The 14904-nt window shown below is 46.5% G+C and overlaps 1 protein-coding gene across 2 annotated transcripts in view; it reads left to right on the forward strand.

The window, feature by feature from the left end:
* Positions 1-3953: 3953 nt before the first annotated feature.
* The window catches only part of COL17A1 (collagen type XVII alpha 1 chain), a 64245-nt gene continuing 53294 nt past the window's right edge, over positions 3954-14904 (forward strand). Inside the window, exons 1-4 of one of the 2 annotated variants that reach the window (XM_037904785.2) lie at positions 3954-4234; positions 11945-12010; positions 13315-13359; positions 14552-14647. In XM_037904785.2, the coding sequence (XP_037760713.1) occupies positions 11956-12010; positions 13315-13359; positions 14552-14647 (196 nt within the window). In that variant the 5' untranslated portion in view covers positions 3954-4234; positions 11945-11955. The remainder of the gene's footprint in view (positions 4235-11944; positions 12011-13314; positions 13360-14551; positions 14648-14904) is intronic. The other variant, XM_043551764.1, reaches the window with a different exon arrangement.

Raw genomic sequence — 14904 nt, forward strand, 5'->3', positions numbered from 1 at the left:
TATTTCCTCAGCCATTTAAAGAAATCATAACCTAACGCATATCTAGCTAGATTACTTACTAAGTTCTAAGACTCCATTCCTGTTCTGTCCCCGGCAAAAGCATCACACAGACAGACCCTTTGTTTCTCCCTCCCCCCAGCTTTTGAAAGTATCTTGTCTCCTCATTGGTCATTTTGGTCAGGTGCCAGCGAGGTTATCCTAGCTTCTAAACCCTTTACAGGTGAAAGGGTTTTTCCTCTGGCCAGGAGGGATTTTAAAGGTGTTTACCCTTCCCTTTATATTTATGACAACACCCCACTCACCGGTGTTATCCTTGGTCAGTGGAGACTCAGAGTTCAGAGGTGCTTTCACATGAGTACACCTCACAGGTGCGGGGCAAAAAGGCACCTTGCTCATTCCTCCAGCTGCTCACTGTTCGCTCTGGCCATTGCTGTTTGTTGTGCCACCGTTCACTCCACTGCTCTGTTTCCAATGGCCCTGCGCAGTCACCTTCTGCTGCCACCTGCCACTATGACCTCTGCGAGTTGGTCTCTTGAGGTTCCACCCAGCTCTCAGTGATTTCAGCTGAGCTCTTAGGGGGGAACCTCGCAGCTAGTGCAGTCTGAGCTGTGTCTTCCACAGAAACACTGTCCCACAGCAGGTCTAAGCACTTAGACCTGATTATCAGTGATTTCAGCTGTAGTTGTCACTTAACAAAACAAAAGACTATCTATGGAGCCTAATCAGCTCTATCTTTAAACAGTGGAGAAGGACAGGTCTCCACCCTCTCTCTTGATGCCCTCAATCAGCACAGGCTAAGTACAGTTCTACTGCCCTTTACTCATACAATAAGAACAAGAACATTTCATTCCTTCCCCGCTCCCCCCACATTCAAGTGACCTTCTAACCCAACCCCAGTCAAAATCTATCACTTGGGCAACACAGCTCTGTTTGCTGGGTCCCTAGGTAGATTAGGTGTGAATGTAAACATAATCTGGTCCTGAAGCCTTTCCCCCCAGCCCCAGCTCATCACTAGCTGTCAGGGAGAGTTCATTTAGACTTTGCTTACAAATCATCATTTGAAATTATTAGGTTGGCCAATGTCACCAAAATGAATGCACTGACATTGTCATAAAAAACAACTGTATAAGGAAGCTAGTCCATGTTCATACTTTTCAAATCTATTATACTTTTTCAGATACACGTATTTTATCATACACTGTATATGCTTTTAAAGTGTGTATTAATGTTTCAATTTCAATTCAAATTTCCAAACAGTCACTAAATTGGCATGTAACTAGTTCACAGAACTGGGGGAGGGGGGCCTTGGGGAAATTCAGGGGGGGTGTATGGAAATCACTGGAAGCCTTCCCCCATCAGGTCCTGTGCTAAATGCAGTTTGGCCAGACCCAAGGATCAGGCCCCATGGCTCCTAAATTAATGTAATTACTGTATGCAGTTTATCTGGCTTGTACACTGGCCCTGCTCCTCCCTGAGGTATGGTGAGTGCTTTGTACTGCTATGCGGTGACCATTCTGAATGATCTAGGAGCTGACTTGATGAGCTCCAAAAAGATTTCCACCCAGCTCTCTGCAGCCAGAAGGCAGATGAGCTAGCTTTTGGGGTGGCCGGGAAGCACTGTGTCCCAACCACTATCCTACTCACTGCAGAAAATGTACTGTAAGGAACCAAAGATAATGGATCCCAATCTCCTCTCCATTACACCGGTGCAATTCCACTGAAGTCAATGGAAAAGTAAAGAGGCTGGGTTGAGTTCTTCTATCGATTACACCAGTGCCAATCCCTCACGCAGTTGGGTTGCATAGGTGGAACCTGGCGGAGATGTTTGTCCTCATGATTTTGGTGCATCTTATCTATTATCAGAACTGCCTCCTGAATACTGCATAAATATTGATGGCGGTTTAAATATAGTACGGGGCCAATGACTTCAGTGGAGCTATGCCAATTACCCACTAGCTGTGGATCTGGCCCATTGCACACAAGTTGCATAACATTCAGCCTCAGTTACCCTTGCAGAGATGCCAGCTAGAACAGATTTAATAATTTTATTCAGATAATGTTGAAATAAGAAATGGTACAGAGTTCAAGCATAGAAGTTTCTGGTTGTCAGGGGATAAGGTACAGATTATCAAGGGGTGCGAAATTCGATTTAGGAGCTGGTGGAGTAAGAATTACATAATAATCTGCCATCTCCCCGACTGGGGGTAAAAGTTTAACCGGTCAGAGTACAGACATTGAGATATGGGGGTAAGTTATCCACACAACGGCTATGTTCAGGTGCGGAGTATAGTGAGTGGATACGATGGTGGGGATGGGTCTACCCTCATTTGGTGGGGTTTAATGTTCAGTGGGTTTATGGTTCCAGTTCATACGGTCCAATGGGGAAAACCTCTCAGTCCCTTTCCCACAGTGGGTGCACGATGTCGTACCGGCTCACTCCTCCTGGTACTGTCGGTGGCCGGTGATGTGCTCAATGTAGATGTCCCTGGACCATCGGATGGTGTCCGAGACCATGAGGCACCGCATGAGCCGTGCGTAGCATCTACCGATCCCGCAGGTCCGCAGCACGCGCTCGTTGCAGGGGTCCCAAGCGCCCAGGGCTCCGACGATCAGGGCGTCCAGCTGCACCTCGTAGCCCTTCACTCTCAGGGTGTTGGCCAGAGGGGCGTATTTTTCCAGTTTCCGAGCTCGGGCTTCTCGGAAGGCCGGGGACCTGTTCTCGAAGGGGACCGTGACGTCGACGAGGATAATCTTTTTCTGGGTTTCGTTGGTGACAACCACGTCGGGTCGCAGCGGGCTGTCAGTACCGGGGATGGCGCAGTTCACGGCGACCTCCCCCAGGCGCGGTGAAATGGCTTTCACCAGGCGGTTCTGGATGACGTTGTGGCCCAGCTGCCAGGCTCTGGAGTGGGGCTTGCAGCTGCACAGGACGTGGGGCAGGGTCTCGTTGGCGTAGCCGCACTTCCTGCAACGCTTGTCTTGGTTCCCGTGGCGGACGGCTCCGTTGAGCGGGACGCAGTTGAGCTGGGTGCGGTGGATGAACCGCCAGTCGGCAAAGCGGGTGAAGCCGCCCCCGGCGAGGAAGTGGTTGCTGGCGTCCCACTTGCTGGTCAGTTCGAAGGCTTTTCCCTGGTCCGGCTTGCGCTTCAGGGCTTCTACGTACAGCGAGTGGGTGGCTGCCTTCAGGGTCCTCTCTAGCAGGCCCCTGGCGCTCGGGGTGACGATGGTGTTGCCCTCGGACCTGATCTGCGGCACCAGGACTCCCAGCTCCTGGCGCTCCTCGCACCACTCCCAGCGGCAGCCGATGCACTTCCCCAGGCGACGCGAGGCATTGCGGGCGCGGGACCACAGTGAAGCGATGTCGCCCCCATCTCAGCCGAATTCGCCATCCAGGGAGCTGCTCAGGAAGCTGGCGGTGTCTTGGCTGGAGGGGGCTCTACCGATCCGCTTTTGTGTTACGTCATGGAGGGCTGTCGCTGCGATGCTCCTTACCATGGCGTCGGGACACGTCAGCAGGTGGAAGGTGTGGGTGATCACCGCGATGTCACACAGGTCACCCATGCGGGGGACATTGGCACCGCCATGCCTGTGGGTGATATAGACCAACTCGTTGCTGGCTCTCTGGGGAAGGAATAAACACTTCTTCACCAGCTGCTGGATGATCTTGTCCGCCTTGTTGAGGGGTACCTTTGCCACGGCGGATCCCCTCAGGACGAACGAGATGCGGGGGATCAGGAAGGCGTTCAGGGCATTTATCTTCTACAAACCTTCTGTAACAAAAAGCTAACACAGATGAAATTCACACCTAAAATGTGTAGATCATGTATGAGAAAGCAAAGCCATAATAGGACATTTCCTCTGACATCAGCCTTTGTTCCCCATTTATCTAAATGGTTAATCTATCTAAGCAGGTATGTAGGCGCTTTCTTGCCTTCAATAAAGTTTGATTCCTAGAGGCAGACTGTTTCACTGAGTGTCAGACAATTAGAAGGGTGGAGTAAGGCAGGAAACCATGACACACCTTTGTCAGGACTTGTTTGGGAGCAAAGAAATAGGAAAGGACTGGGGGGATAGAATATATTAACTACAAGAAGAAGTGAACATTCCTGGAGGATCACTCAGATTCAACACACCTTTGTAGGGATGTGGTATAAAGAGTAGCTGGCCAATTTTGATAGAAAGGAAACGGTTGAGGAGAAAGAGGGATTTCCAGTCTTTAACTGAAGAACTGTAGGTAAGTAACATAAAGAAGAAGAAATAAAGTGTCCTGTTTTTCTTCTAGGGGAAGCCTGTATTCCTATAGGGGAAAAACCTGTATTCTCAAGTAAAATATAGGAAATGTACTTTGTACTATGAGACATACAATGTAAAAAGACTATCAAATCTTTATGTTCTGGGTTATTTTGGTTTATAAATTTGCAAGAGAGGGTTGCTTTTTAAATGAATGCTAAGTTAAAATGGTTGATATGCTGAGAAATGGGAACTATAAACCAAGATATAGGTATTTTTCTTTGAATACTAATTGTGAACTCATTATGCCAATGGGATGGTGCATAGGTTGATCGTCTGTGTTAGGATCTGGAAGAAAGACTACACTGCAAAATGCAAGGAGCTTTGGGATTGCTTTAAAAAAATGAACATATTTGAAATGCATCAGAGGATTGACAATAGATTGTATGCTCTAGTACTGGAAGCAGAATCTGGTTCGGGGTATACTGGGGCACGAGGTGCATTGAGCTGCAGTTCAGATAGCAGCAGATGCTACTTTAAAGTGGCGGTTTGTGCTGCTCCAACTCCAAAAGAGGCTCCAACTTTTCTTTAAGATAAAACAGTTCCAAAGAACAGAGTTACTTACCAGTAGTGAGTCGTGTAGCACAAACTTTTGGACACATGTGTTTGCATTTAAGATTACCAGGCCAAGGATTGTATCACACTTTTTAAAGTTAGTTCAGTGAAAATGATCAAATGTTTGTTTACCAGTCACTTTTAATCCTTTGTACAGCATGATCTAGTGATTAGAGCCGGTCCTGTGAGTCAGGAGTCCTGCGTTCTATTCCTGTCTCTGAAACTGATGCTCAATGGCAAGTCACTTCACCTTTCCGTGCCTCAGTTTCTCCATCTATAAAGTGGTTATTATAGCAATTACCCACTTTGAGATCCACTGCTGGAGAGTGCAAAGTATTATTGCACAGGAATTTTTAACTCCCTCTTTAGAACAGGAATGAGTGACTTGTGCAGAACAAAATGTTCTTGCTTTGGATTTGGATCTGTTTTTCTTTGAGCAATGCAACTAGATGGACATATAATTGAAAGTAGCATATTATGCACTGCAAAGAAAATCCAGGCAGTGCCCCAAATCCTGCCATCAGAAACAACACACGTTGACTTCAACAAGGCTGCTGCTGGATGTTAGTGAAGAATCTGACCCTTACAACATATCGAAATCTTGGTCGTGCACCTCCCCCAATTCACCATTATTATCAACATTTAAATTAATCTATACAACAAGCAAACAGAACACACATAGGGTCTGATTCTGATCTTGCACTTCTGTAAATGCAGAATAACTTCACTGAAGTCAATAAAGTTATTCTAGATTCATGCTGGTATGATTGAGAGCAGAATTTGACCTGCGTTTCACTTAATTGAGTGATATCATAGCATATAGGCTGGTATATTTATTTTATTCACCAAAGCCTGAGCAACATACTCACATTATCTGCGAATCAGGCACAGACAGGGAAGCATAATACACACTATCCAGTGGATTATGCTTCCACACAAATGAATGCCATTAGCTAAGGCAAGAGTTCCTGATACTTTTCCCACTTAGACTAGCCAGCTGTTTGCAGACCACACACAAATACTGCCTCAGATCCCAGAACCATTGAGATAAAAAATGACTTGACAGTCAACTGAAATTGAATGGCTTTTAAAGCAGAATAGGATAGTCAGATTCCTAGACTATTGGGTCAAGGTAAGCATATTGCTGTTTTGTTCTGATATTAATCCAAGGACTGTGAAACCTGAAAAGGTTTCACTCACAGTAAGGAAACACCTTGAAGCATGTTAGATATCAGGGAAGGAGTGGCACTTGTTCCTAAATGAAATCCTCAGTGTTCTTTACAGAGCCTGTTTTATCCACAATCAGTGAGTTCTGTGGAATTCTTCACATAGAATAGGATGAAAGGTTTTCACCTCCATTAAACATTAATCTCGCCATTTGATGAGAGTGTATTATTGCAGAAGTATAGGTGGGGCTAAAAGGATCGAGATGGGTTCCATCCACCTGACGTGAGAATGCCACAATATCTGATGTGAAAACAGAAATGATCCATGTAGGAATTAACAGAATGTGCACCATCCATGGCTGTTTTAAATTGTTTCCATTATAGTATGCTTGCATAAATATAAAATAATTTAGGATGTTGCCCTGTTGACAAGAAGTATGGAACAATCACTGTTAATGTTGTGTGCAAGTAATATCTAGTTCCTAAAATAAGCAGAGGGATCAGAATATCCGGCTAATCAAGGTACCTGAGACTGGCTGAACATCCTTAGGTGCTTTATCATTTAAACTGTAAAGTAAGCATAAAAGGCCAGCCGCAGTGGGACTTTTCCTATGTTGATGAGTGCACATTGCATTCTAAGACCAGTTAAATAGGTTATAAAACTCTATATACAATAGCAGAGAGAGAGAAAGAGTGATTATCTGCAATATATTTGCATGGACACCTGGTACGGCTCGACCATTATAATAACAGTTTGCACGCTAAGAGTATATCTACACTGCAAAGAAAAACCCATGCCGCTGAGTCTCAGAGCCCAGGTCAATTGAGTTGGCCTCCTGGGACTCAGGCTGTGGGGCTGGAAATAGCAATGTAGACGTTCCTGCTTAACCTAGAGCCCAAGCTCTGAAACTCTCCCCTCTCCCCGGGTTTTGGAGCGTGGCCTCCATCCTGAGCAGGAATGTCTACACTGTTACTTTTAACCCCGCAGCCTGAGCCTGGGTCAATTGACTACAATTCAGGGCCATGAGTTTTTCTTTGCCGTGTAGACATACCCTTAGGGTCTGATCCTGCAAGGTGTTGACCACCCTCTGTTCCCGCTGAAATCAAACTGAGCTGAGGGGTTGCTTCTCAGAGAGCACTCAGCCGCCCACATGATGGGGACCCATACATTCCTCTCAAAGCGTTTTACAAAGGTGGACACCTATCAAGATCCCCATTTTTACAGACGCACGGAGGTGAAATGACTTGCACGGGGCTCATACTGTGAGTCAATGACAGAGCCAGTGAGAGAACTGGGGTCTCCTGGCTCCCAGTCCCAGGCCTCTTCTTCACTTGCCAGATCCCTGGGGCTGCTAGGGGCCAGTTCAGCCCCCATCGTAAGCCAAAGCATCCTTAGGGCCATTGCGTGAGAACTATGATGTTTCACAAGTCTCTTCTTGTAGCTCAGAGATAATTGCAGATGGTTTCTCTGATTCAACAGAGCTATTCCGTTTTGTCTCATGCATCGCCCATAGCTATATTTATGTGAATCCAAGCAGGAGGAGTTGGTGCAGTAAGTCAGCGCTGACAGCGACTGAAGTCAAGTTGTGTAGCTGTGCTGGAGAGAGGGCTGGGAATTGTGTTAGTCCCACTGTGTGGGGGATAAACCTGGTACATGGAGCAAAATGCACCTGCAGTCAAATCTGGCATTAGGGATTTGTGAGCTATCTGCAAGGATATATTTTAATGTGTTCTCCTTATTTTACCTGTACAGTGTTAAAGCAGAATGTTCCCAATTCTTGAGAGGAGGGGTGGCTAACTTACCCCATGTTTATGTTGGTTTCTGCCAGCGTTAAACTCTGGGGCAGCTTGCGGGTGGTGGAAAAGGCTACGGTGTTGCAAAGCCAGGGACAACAGTCTTCAAAAGTCAGTGGTGCTGGCCAGGAAGCTGGCTGGGCCAGGAAGTGAGCTCAATGAACACATCCACTCAACAGCTTCCACCCACTGAGTCTAGTGCAGTGACGTTTAAAGCTAACCGCAAGGGTTGGTGGAAATTCCAAGGAAGGAGGACGGTGGAGACACCAGCTTCTCCTCGTGGTGAATGGTCAAGGGCTACCCTGCAGAGAGGTGTAAGTCACACCCTGGGGAAAGAAGAAGTCTTTTTTTCCAAATGTAGGCCCCAGTCCTGCTAAACTTAAGAAGGGGAGTAATTTTACTCATGTGAGTCAACCCACTGAAGTCACAACTCCTGGTGATTTCAGTGGGAGTGGCAGGCCACTGTGTGGAGTGGATGTTGTTGTTGTGTAAGGACTTGAGTGTGGTCAATGGGACGGCTCACATCGGTACAGATATGCACGTGCTAAAATGAATGCAGTCTCAGAGTCTTGGAACCCATTTGAAAATCCTGGGTTCTAGAACAGAATGCCAAATGTTTGAGGTTCCAGATCCATTTATCTCTGGGAAAATGTGAACTGCCTTTAATTCCCCTCCACCCTACTCTGCTAGATCTAGAACCAGAGGCTGAGCTTTCCATAGCCACCTAGGTGATTTCCAATTCCCTCGGGCAGCTGGAAATCTCAGCCTGACTCTTTATTTATTTGGTAGCACAAATTTACATTTCTTGTGAAAAATATTGTTTCAAAATTAAATTTCCATTGGAGACAAAACAGTTTAAATTAGATGATAGAGGAAAATTATTTCACCAAACCCTAAACTGAAACTAAAGTCGTAGGGGCTTGCAGAAACCAAAATCCCCCTGACCTTTCTCTAGGCACAATACACAAGAGACCTGATGCTGCGGGATACTGGCCCCCCTCTGACTCCCACTGAAATTGCGAAGGGTTGTGTGCCCACTGAAGTTGACAGGATCAGGGCAATGGTTTGGTTGGGTTTATTTGTAGAAACAAAGAAGTAGACAAGGGGATTTCAATGGGAGGTATGTGCCTAAATAGCTTTAAAAATCTGGCCCAGGTTAATTGATGATTGAAAGAGGGCACATTCTCCATGAACCTGCTATCACTTAAATTGAGCTGTGTAAGGCCATTCCTAAGATCTGTTCCGAACAATTACATAAAGCATAGGGTAGAGGAATAACTGCCCTGTATCTAATCAGAGTGATTGATCGATATTTTCCTTTATAAACCCATCCTGTCTGTTTTCCTAGGCAGTTTTGTGCCTAGCAGGAGTTATTTAAAGACAAGCCACATCAAATGGGAAAGGTGAAATTTGTCAGTGACATTACAGCACCTTCTCCTTTCAGGTATTAGAGTAACAGCCGTGTTAGTCTGTATTCGCAAAAAGAAAAGGAGTACTTGTGGCACCTTAGAGACGAACCAATTTATTTGAGCATAAGCTTTCGTGAGCTACAGCTCACTTCATCGGATGCATACTGTGGAAAGTGTAGAAGATATTTTTATATACACACAAAGCATGAAAAAATACCTCCTCCCACCCCACTCTCCTGCTGGTAATAGCTTATCTAAAGTGATTTAGATAAGCTATTTGTGCTGGAAATGGCCCAACTTGATTATCATACACATTGTAAGGAGAGTGATCACTTTAGATAAGCTATTACCAGCAGGAGAGTGGGGTGAGAGGAGGTATTTTTTCATGCTTTGTGTGTATATAAAAAGATCTTCTACACTTTCCACAGTATGCATCCGATGAAGTGAGCTGTAGCTCACGAAAGCTTATGCTCAGATAAATTGGTTAGTCTCTAAGGTGCCACAAGTACTCTTTTTCTTTCAGGTATTGTGTCTGATTCTCCACTGCCTTTCACATGGTGGCATCATCTACATATGTGCAAAGTGAGGGTAACATGCTCTCCTGTCAGGGTGGTGGGATTTCACCCTCGCTTTTCACAGGTAGAAGTAAAGACACCCTGTGCAAGGCACTGAAGAATCAAACCCATAAACTATAAAGCGAACCACATCTGTGCTTGAGGGCCTGATCCTGAGCCCTTGCTCAAACCAAACACCTTGGAAGTTAGTGTAGAATTTTGCCCGAATCTTGTGCAGAATCAGCCCTTAAATATGATGCTTTCTATACGTCCAAGTCTTCAGATAAGATGGAGTCCCTGGCAGCAGTGGGGAGAGTTCACCTGCAGATTTGACTCCCATGCTTTTCGCAGATTAAAATTTCATTTCTAGCATTTGAGACTGCTCCTCAGATGTGGTGGAATCGCTTCTAAGTAAGACTGGGACTGAATGACTGCACTGTTCTTTCTCACAGCGGGATTTTTCTCCTGGCTGATGTTTGTTTTCCTACCAGCTGCAGTATTCTTGGTAGTACCGGTGTGTTATGAAACCTGGACAGACAGTACTATGGCTGCCTGGGATTATAGTTTTATCTAGAGAAGGATACAAGGCATTCAGTTGGGGTGGTATTTCAGTAATGACTACAGCTGTCTCTGCACTTAAGCTCTTTGGCAAGGAGTTCCAGCCGTGGTAGCAAGGTTGGAATCAGTGGGGTAGACAAAACTTCTGCAGCTGCCTGTGTTTTTAACATTGTGTATCTAACCCTGCTCAGAGCAGATATGTGGGGCTGGGCTTTGGATCTTGTGTTCTGATTTAAGCTTACCTCAGAGACAAGGCTGGAGATAAGCAATTATAGAGATATGCTAAAGTCATAAAATCATGAGGTTTGGATTTGATCCAGATCTAAATTCTCCCTATGTTTTGAGCCTGCTCTCTTGCATCTCCGTTGTTGGCTTTATCATTCTATCCTTCTCAGTGTGCCTTCCCTGCATCCTCCTGGAACGTCAGACTAACACGGCTGCTACTCTGAAACAGGGCTTGTTGTGTGTGAACTGCCCAGAGTGGCTCTTGGAGTCAGCCCTGCGCTTGCTGGAATACCATAGGCTCCTACTGTTTCAGAGGGAGGATGATGCCAAGCAGGCCAGTAGTACTCATGTGGCAGTGTTAAATGGGGGGAAAGAGGGAAAGCGTGGGGTCCAGTTGGAATGTCCTCTGACTGTGATGATCTCTCTGTGACTAAACTGACCAGCCATTAGATGTCCCTGGCACTTCACACAGTGAAAGACTGTCTATAGGGCAGGAAGAAAATAACCCCAGTCTTTCACCCTTAGGCCATGCAATTGTAAATACCATTAAACTCCCTCTTTCATAATTCATGCCATTAATTTCCACTGGACGCCAAGACACATGGGATGCATTCATAGGACCACACAGGCACATATAGAGAGCCACAGCGCCATATGGGCATCAGTTTGGTGGACATATTTGCCATGCTGCCTGGCTCTGGACAGATAATAGCTAATATGGACATACCCTGTGCTTCTATATAGGGTCCTGCATGGGCTACATTACTGGACCTGTACTGTGTATCCATAGAGCCATGCATGTGATGGACAGAGGCCATATGGGTGGATCTACATTGTACTTAGGATGAATTGTACAGGGTGGATCTACATTATATGGGATGGATTTACATTGTACATGGTCCATAGTGCAGTTAACAAAAATCTAATATCTCCAGATGTTCCCCTTTCCAGGACATGTTGAGTGACAAGTGAGAAAACGAAGAGAAAAAAAATGAATTATGCTGGCTTTTAAATATTATGGCTGCAAAATCTTCAGCTGGCAAAGATGTAAGTTGGTAGAGAGGGTGAGTGAGTGCAGCAACTAAAGTCCCCCAGCAAGTCCTTGAGCACTAAGTGGCATAGTTAATGACAAAAGAAACGGAGATTTGAAAAAGGAAAGAGCCCCACTCAGGCTACAACCCTTCCAACAACTAGATGGGGTGCTCTGCACTAAGGTCCTTTGAGTGTCTGGGCAAACCATTCATCCCTGCTTCATTACCCGCTTGGATACTATTGGGGCTCTCAGCCAGCTGATAGGATGACAGGGCCTCTGTCTACAGCATGTCCTCATGCTGATATTGAACGACTATGAAACAGTGTCCCTTTCAATGAGGTCTCTGTGCTTTCCCCTCAGGCGGCGATGGTATGGACTCAGTAACGAAGAAAACCAAACGGGATGGAGCAGAAGTCACTGAGAGACGTACGAAAAGCTTTTAAAACAAAATCTTGTTGTCAGAGATGGGCCCCAACCACAAAACCCAGATCCGAACACCCTGAACTTTAGAGGGGGTTAGAATCCGAACCTGGATCCAGAATTGAATTGTGCAGCTATCTGAGGTGTCAAGGCCCGATTCTTCCCACAATATGGAATAGCATGAATTTCTCTAGTAACAGAGGCCACATTGCACATTCTGGAGCGTAACCCACGCCTGCTTGGTGTGGTGCTCTGTCCCCCTCTAGTGGCAGCTAGACCCGCTAGAGATCGATGAGTCTGCTACAACCTTGGCTAAAAGAGAAGAGTCTTTTAGCTTATGCAGTAGAGATGGGGTAGTCAAAGGACGGATCACGGCCAAATCTGGGCCTCCAGATGCTTTTGAATGGATCCTGAAATCTTTTTATTTACTTATTATCATGATTGTTATTATTTTTTCATTATTTTCTCTGGAGTCTGGACCTTGACTATACCTTGACCAAGAAATTGTGGACCTTGAAAAAAAATAGTTGACTACCCCTTCAGTAGAGGCTCGTGTGTTAAGCTCCAGAGATCCCAGGTTTGATCCCAGCCTACGATGACTGGGGTCTGGCAGCATTACAAGTGAGGGCTTGTCCAGTGTATCGACTGGGAAGTCTCTGAAGCTCGGGATGCACTTCCTCAACTAGGGGAAGTATGTCACCCATGCGTGCTTCGTGTGGCACTCTGTCCCCCTCTAGTGGCAGTGAGACCAGCTAGAGGTTGATGTGCCTGCTAGAGCCTTGGTTAAGAGAAAAGTGTCTTTTAGCCCATGCAGTAGAGGCTCATGCATTAAGCTCCAAAGAGCCTAGGTTTGATCCCGGCCGACGACGACCGGGGTCTGCCAGCATTACAAGAATATTTAGAGTGCCCTCTCTAATTCACCACAGGGACAGCCTTGTGATTAGGGCGCTGGCATGGAACTCTGGAGATCTGAGTGCTGATTCTGCCACATTTTGTGTGACTTAGGTTTAGATGCCTCAGTGCTGCATCTGTAAAATTAACATAATAATCCTTCCCTTTTTCACAAGGGGTTGTTGTGAGGCCAGGTTCATTAATTCTGTGAGGAGCTGAGATACTACAATGACAAGCACCAGGTCAAAGCCTACAAACAGAGTGTGTGCTACCATAAAGCTGGCTGGAAAGCCATTTGGCTCTATGGTCTTAAAAGATTTTTCTTTATTCGAGTCCCATTATTCCATGGACATAAAATAAAACTTGCACCTTGCTTGGCTAGATTTCAGGGCCATAACCTCACCTTTTTCTTTCCCCAGTTATTACAGAGTCAGTAACCACAAGACTGACGTCCTTACCACCAAGTAAGTAGACATTATACGTTGTGCTGTCCATCCTCAGCAGTGTGTGTGTGCACACATGCGTGCAATTTATGTGTGTTGGTGCGGTTTGCACAAGTCCTCATGTATCAGTGCATCAGCCTCAGAGAAGCACTGTGCAGGTCTCAGAACCCCCCCACCTCCCAGAAAAAGTGCTTCTTGATCATTAGAATAGACAGGGTTTGGGGGCCCATTTGAGTGGGAAAGAAAGGAGCAAGGGATGGTCTGTGAAGACTCCCAGACCAGATCTATCAAGGGATTATGCCAGGGTGCAGGGTTCCAGAAAAGGAACAGCTCCCAGGGATGAGGGTGAGAAATGTTAGGCCCATAGGAGACTAAGGCCACCCAAAAAACAAACCCAAAAAAGGGTGGCACTGGCTGGGGATGGGACAAAGATAGAGTGGCTATGGGGGTGCTGATTTAGCTCATCTACACAGCAGCTGCCACGGGCAGGGCTCCTGTATCTCCCCCAGCTTCTCTTCCGCCAGTAGAAAAATGTCTACACTGCCTATGTCAGCAAAACTTATGTCGCTCAGGGCTGTGAATCTCCCACCCTTCTGAGCGACATCAGTTATACTGACATAAGCACTCGTGTGCACAGCTATGTTGGCAGCAGAGCTTCTGCCGCTCGCGGAGGTGGGGTTTTTGTGCCGACGGGAGAGCTCTCTCCTGTTGGTATAGAGCCTCTTCAAAGCTTGGGCTGCCGTGGTGCAGCTGTATCGGCACCGCCGCAGTGCTGTACATATAGACATGGCCTTAAAACCTGCCTTCCCTCAAGATGAATCTCCTCGGGGCACGTAAAGGGTCAGTTATACCTCCCTTTACCAGCCTGTGCTCTTGGCACCAGCGTGCAATTGCTTGAGAAGAGACTTGAGAAGAGACTTGCATGCAACCTGGATGGAAAGTGATGATCTGAGCACTTTCCTTGCTGTGGCAGCTGGAATGTCAGAGCCCGGAGAAAGAGAAGAGGTTCAGGCTGGCTGGCTTCCCCAGCACTGATAACTCCTTCCAACTACTGTACACAGTTCCAAAGACACCTCCTCAGCCACAGCCCTGGCTCTGTAACAGAGCATAACACCAGCTGTGGGTGCCTGGTGCCTCATCCCGCAGCATCTTTTGCTCTTGTCCTCATCTCTTCTGGCCACAGAAAGTCTCATTTTGTGCTTGTCTCTCACAGAAGGAGGCAGCGGCACTGGGCACAAAACAGCCCATGGCGGAGGGAGTGGAATGGAGAAGAGGACTTTCACCCACGGCAGCAGCTATGTGACTTCGAGTAGGTTGTGACGAAATGGAGAGTGAATGAACAGAAAGCAAAGGCCGCTTCACTGGGGTGGGGCACAGGGTCAGGGATGGGGTCTGAGCCAAGGGCAAACCCAGAAAACATTCATGGGGAAGTGGTGAGAGCACTTTCTGTGTAAGAGCCCCATCCCTACAAGGTGCTGAGAACTTTCTGTTCCCACTGCAGTCAATAGGATGGGTGCAGCACCTTTTAGGATTGGTCACGGTTTTTTTACACAAAAAAATTTCCCA

The sequence above is a fragment of the Chelonia mydas genome, chromosome 7 (assembly GCF_015237465.2).
Source record: "Chelonia mydas isolate rCheMyd1 chromosome 7, rCheMyd1.pri.v2, whole genome shotgun sequence".
In the NCBI taxonomy this organism is placed as follows: Eukaryota; Metazoa; Chordata; order Testudines; family Cheloniidae; genus Chelonia; species Chelonia mydas.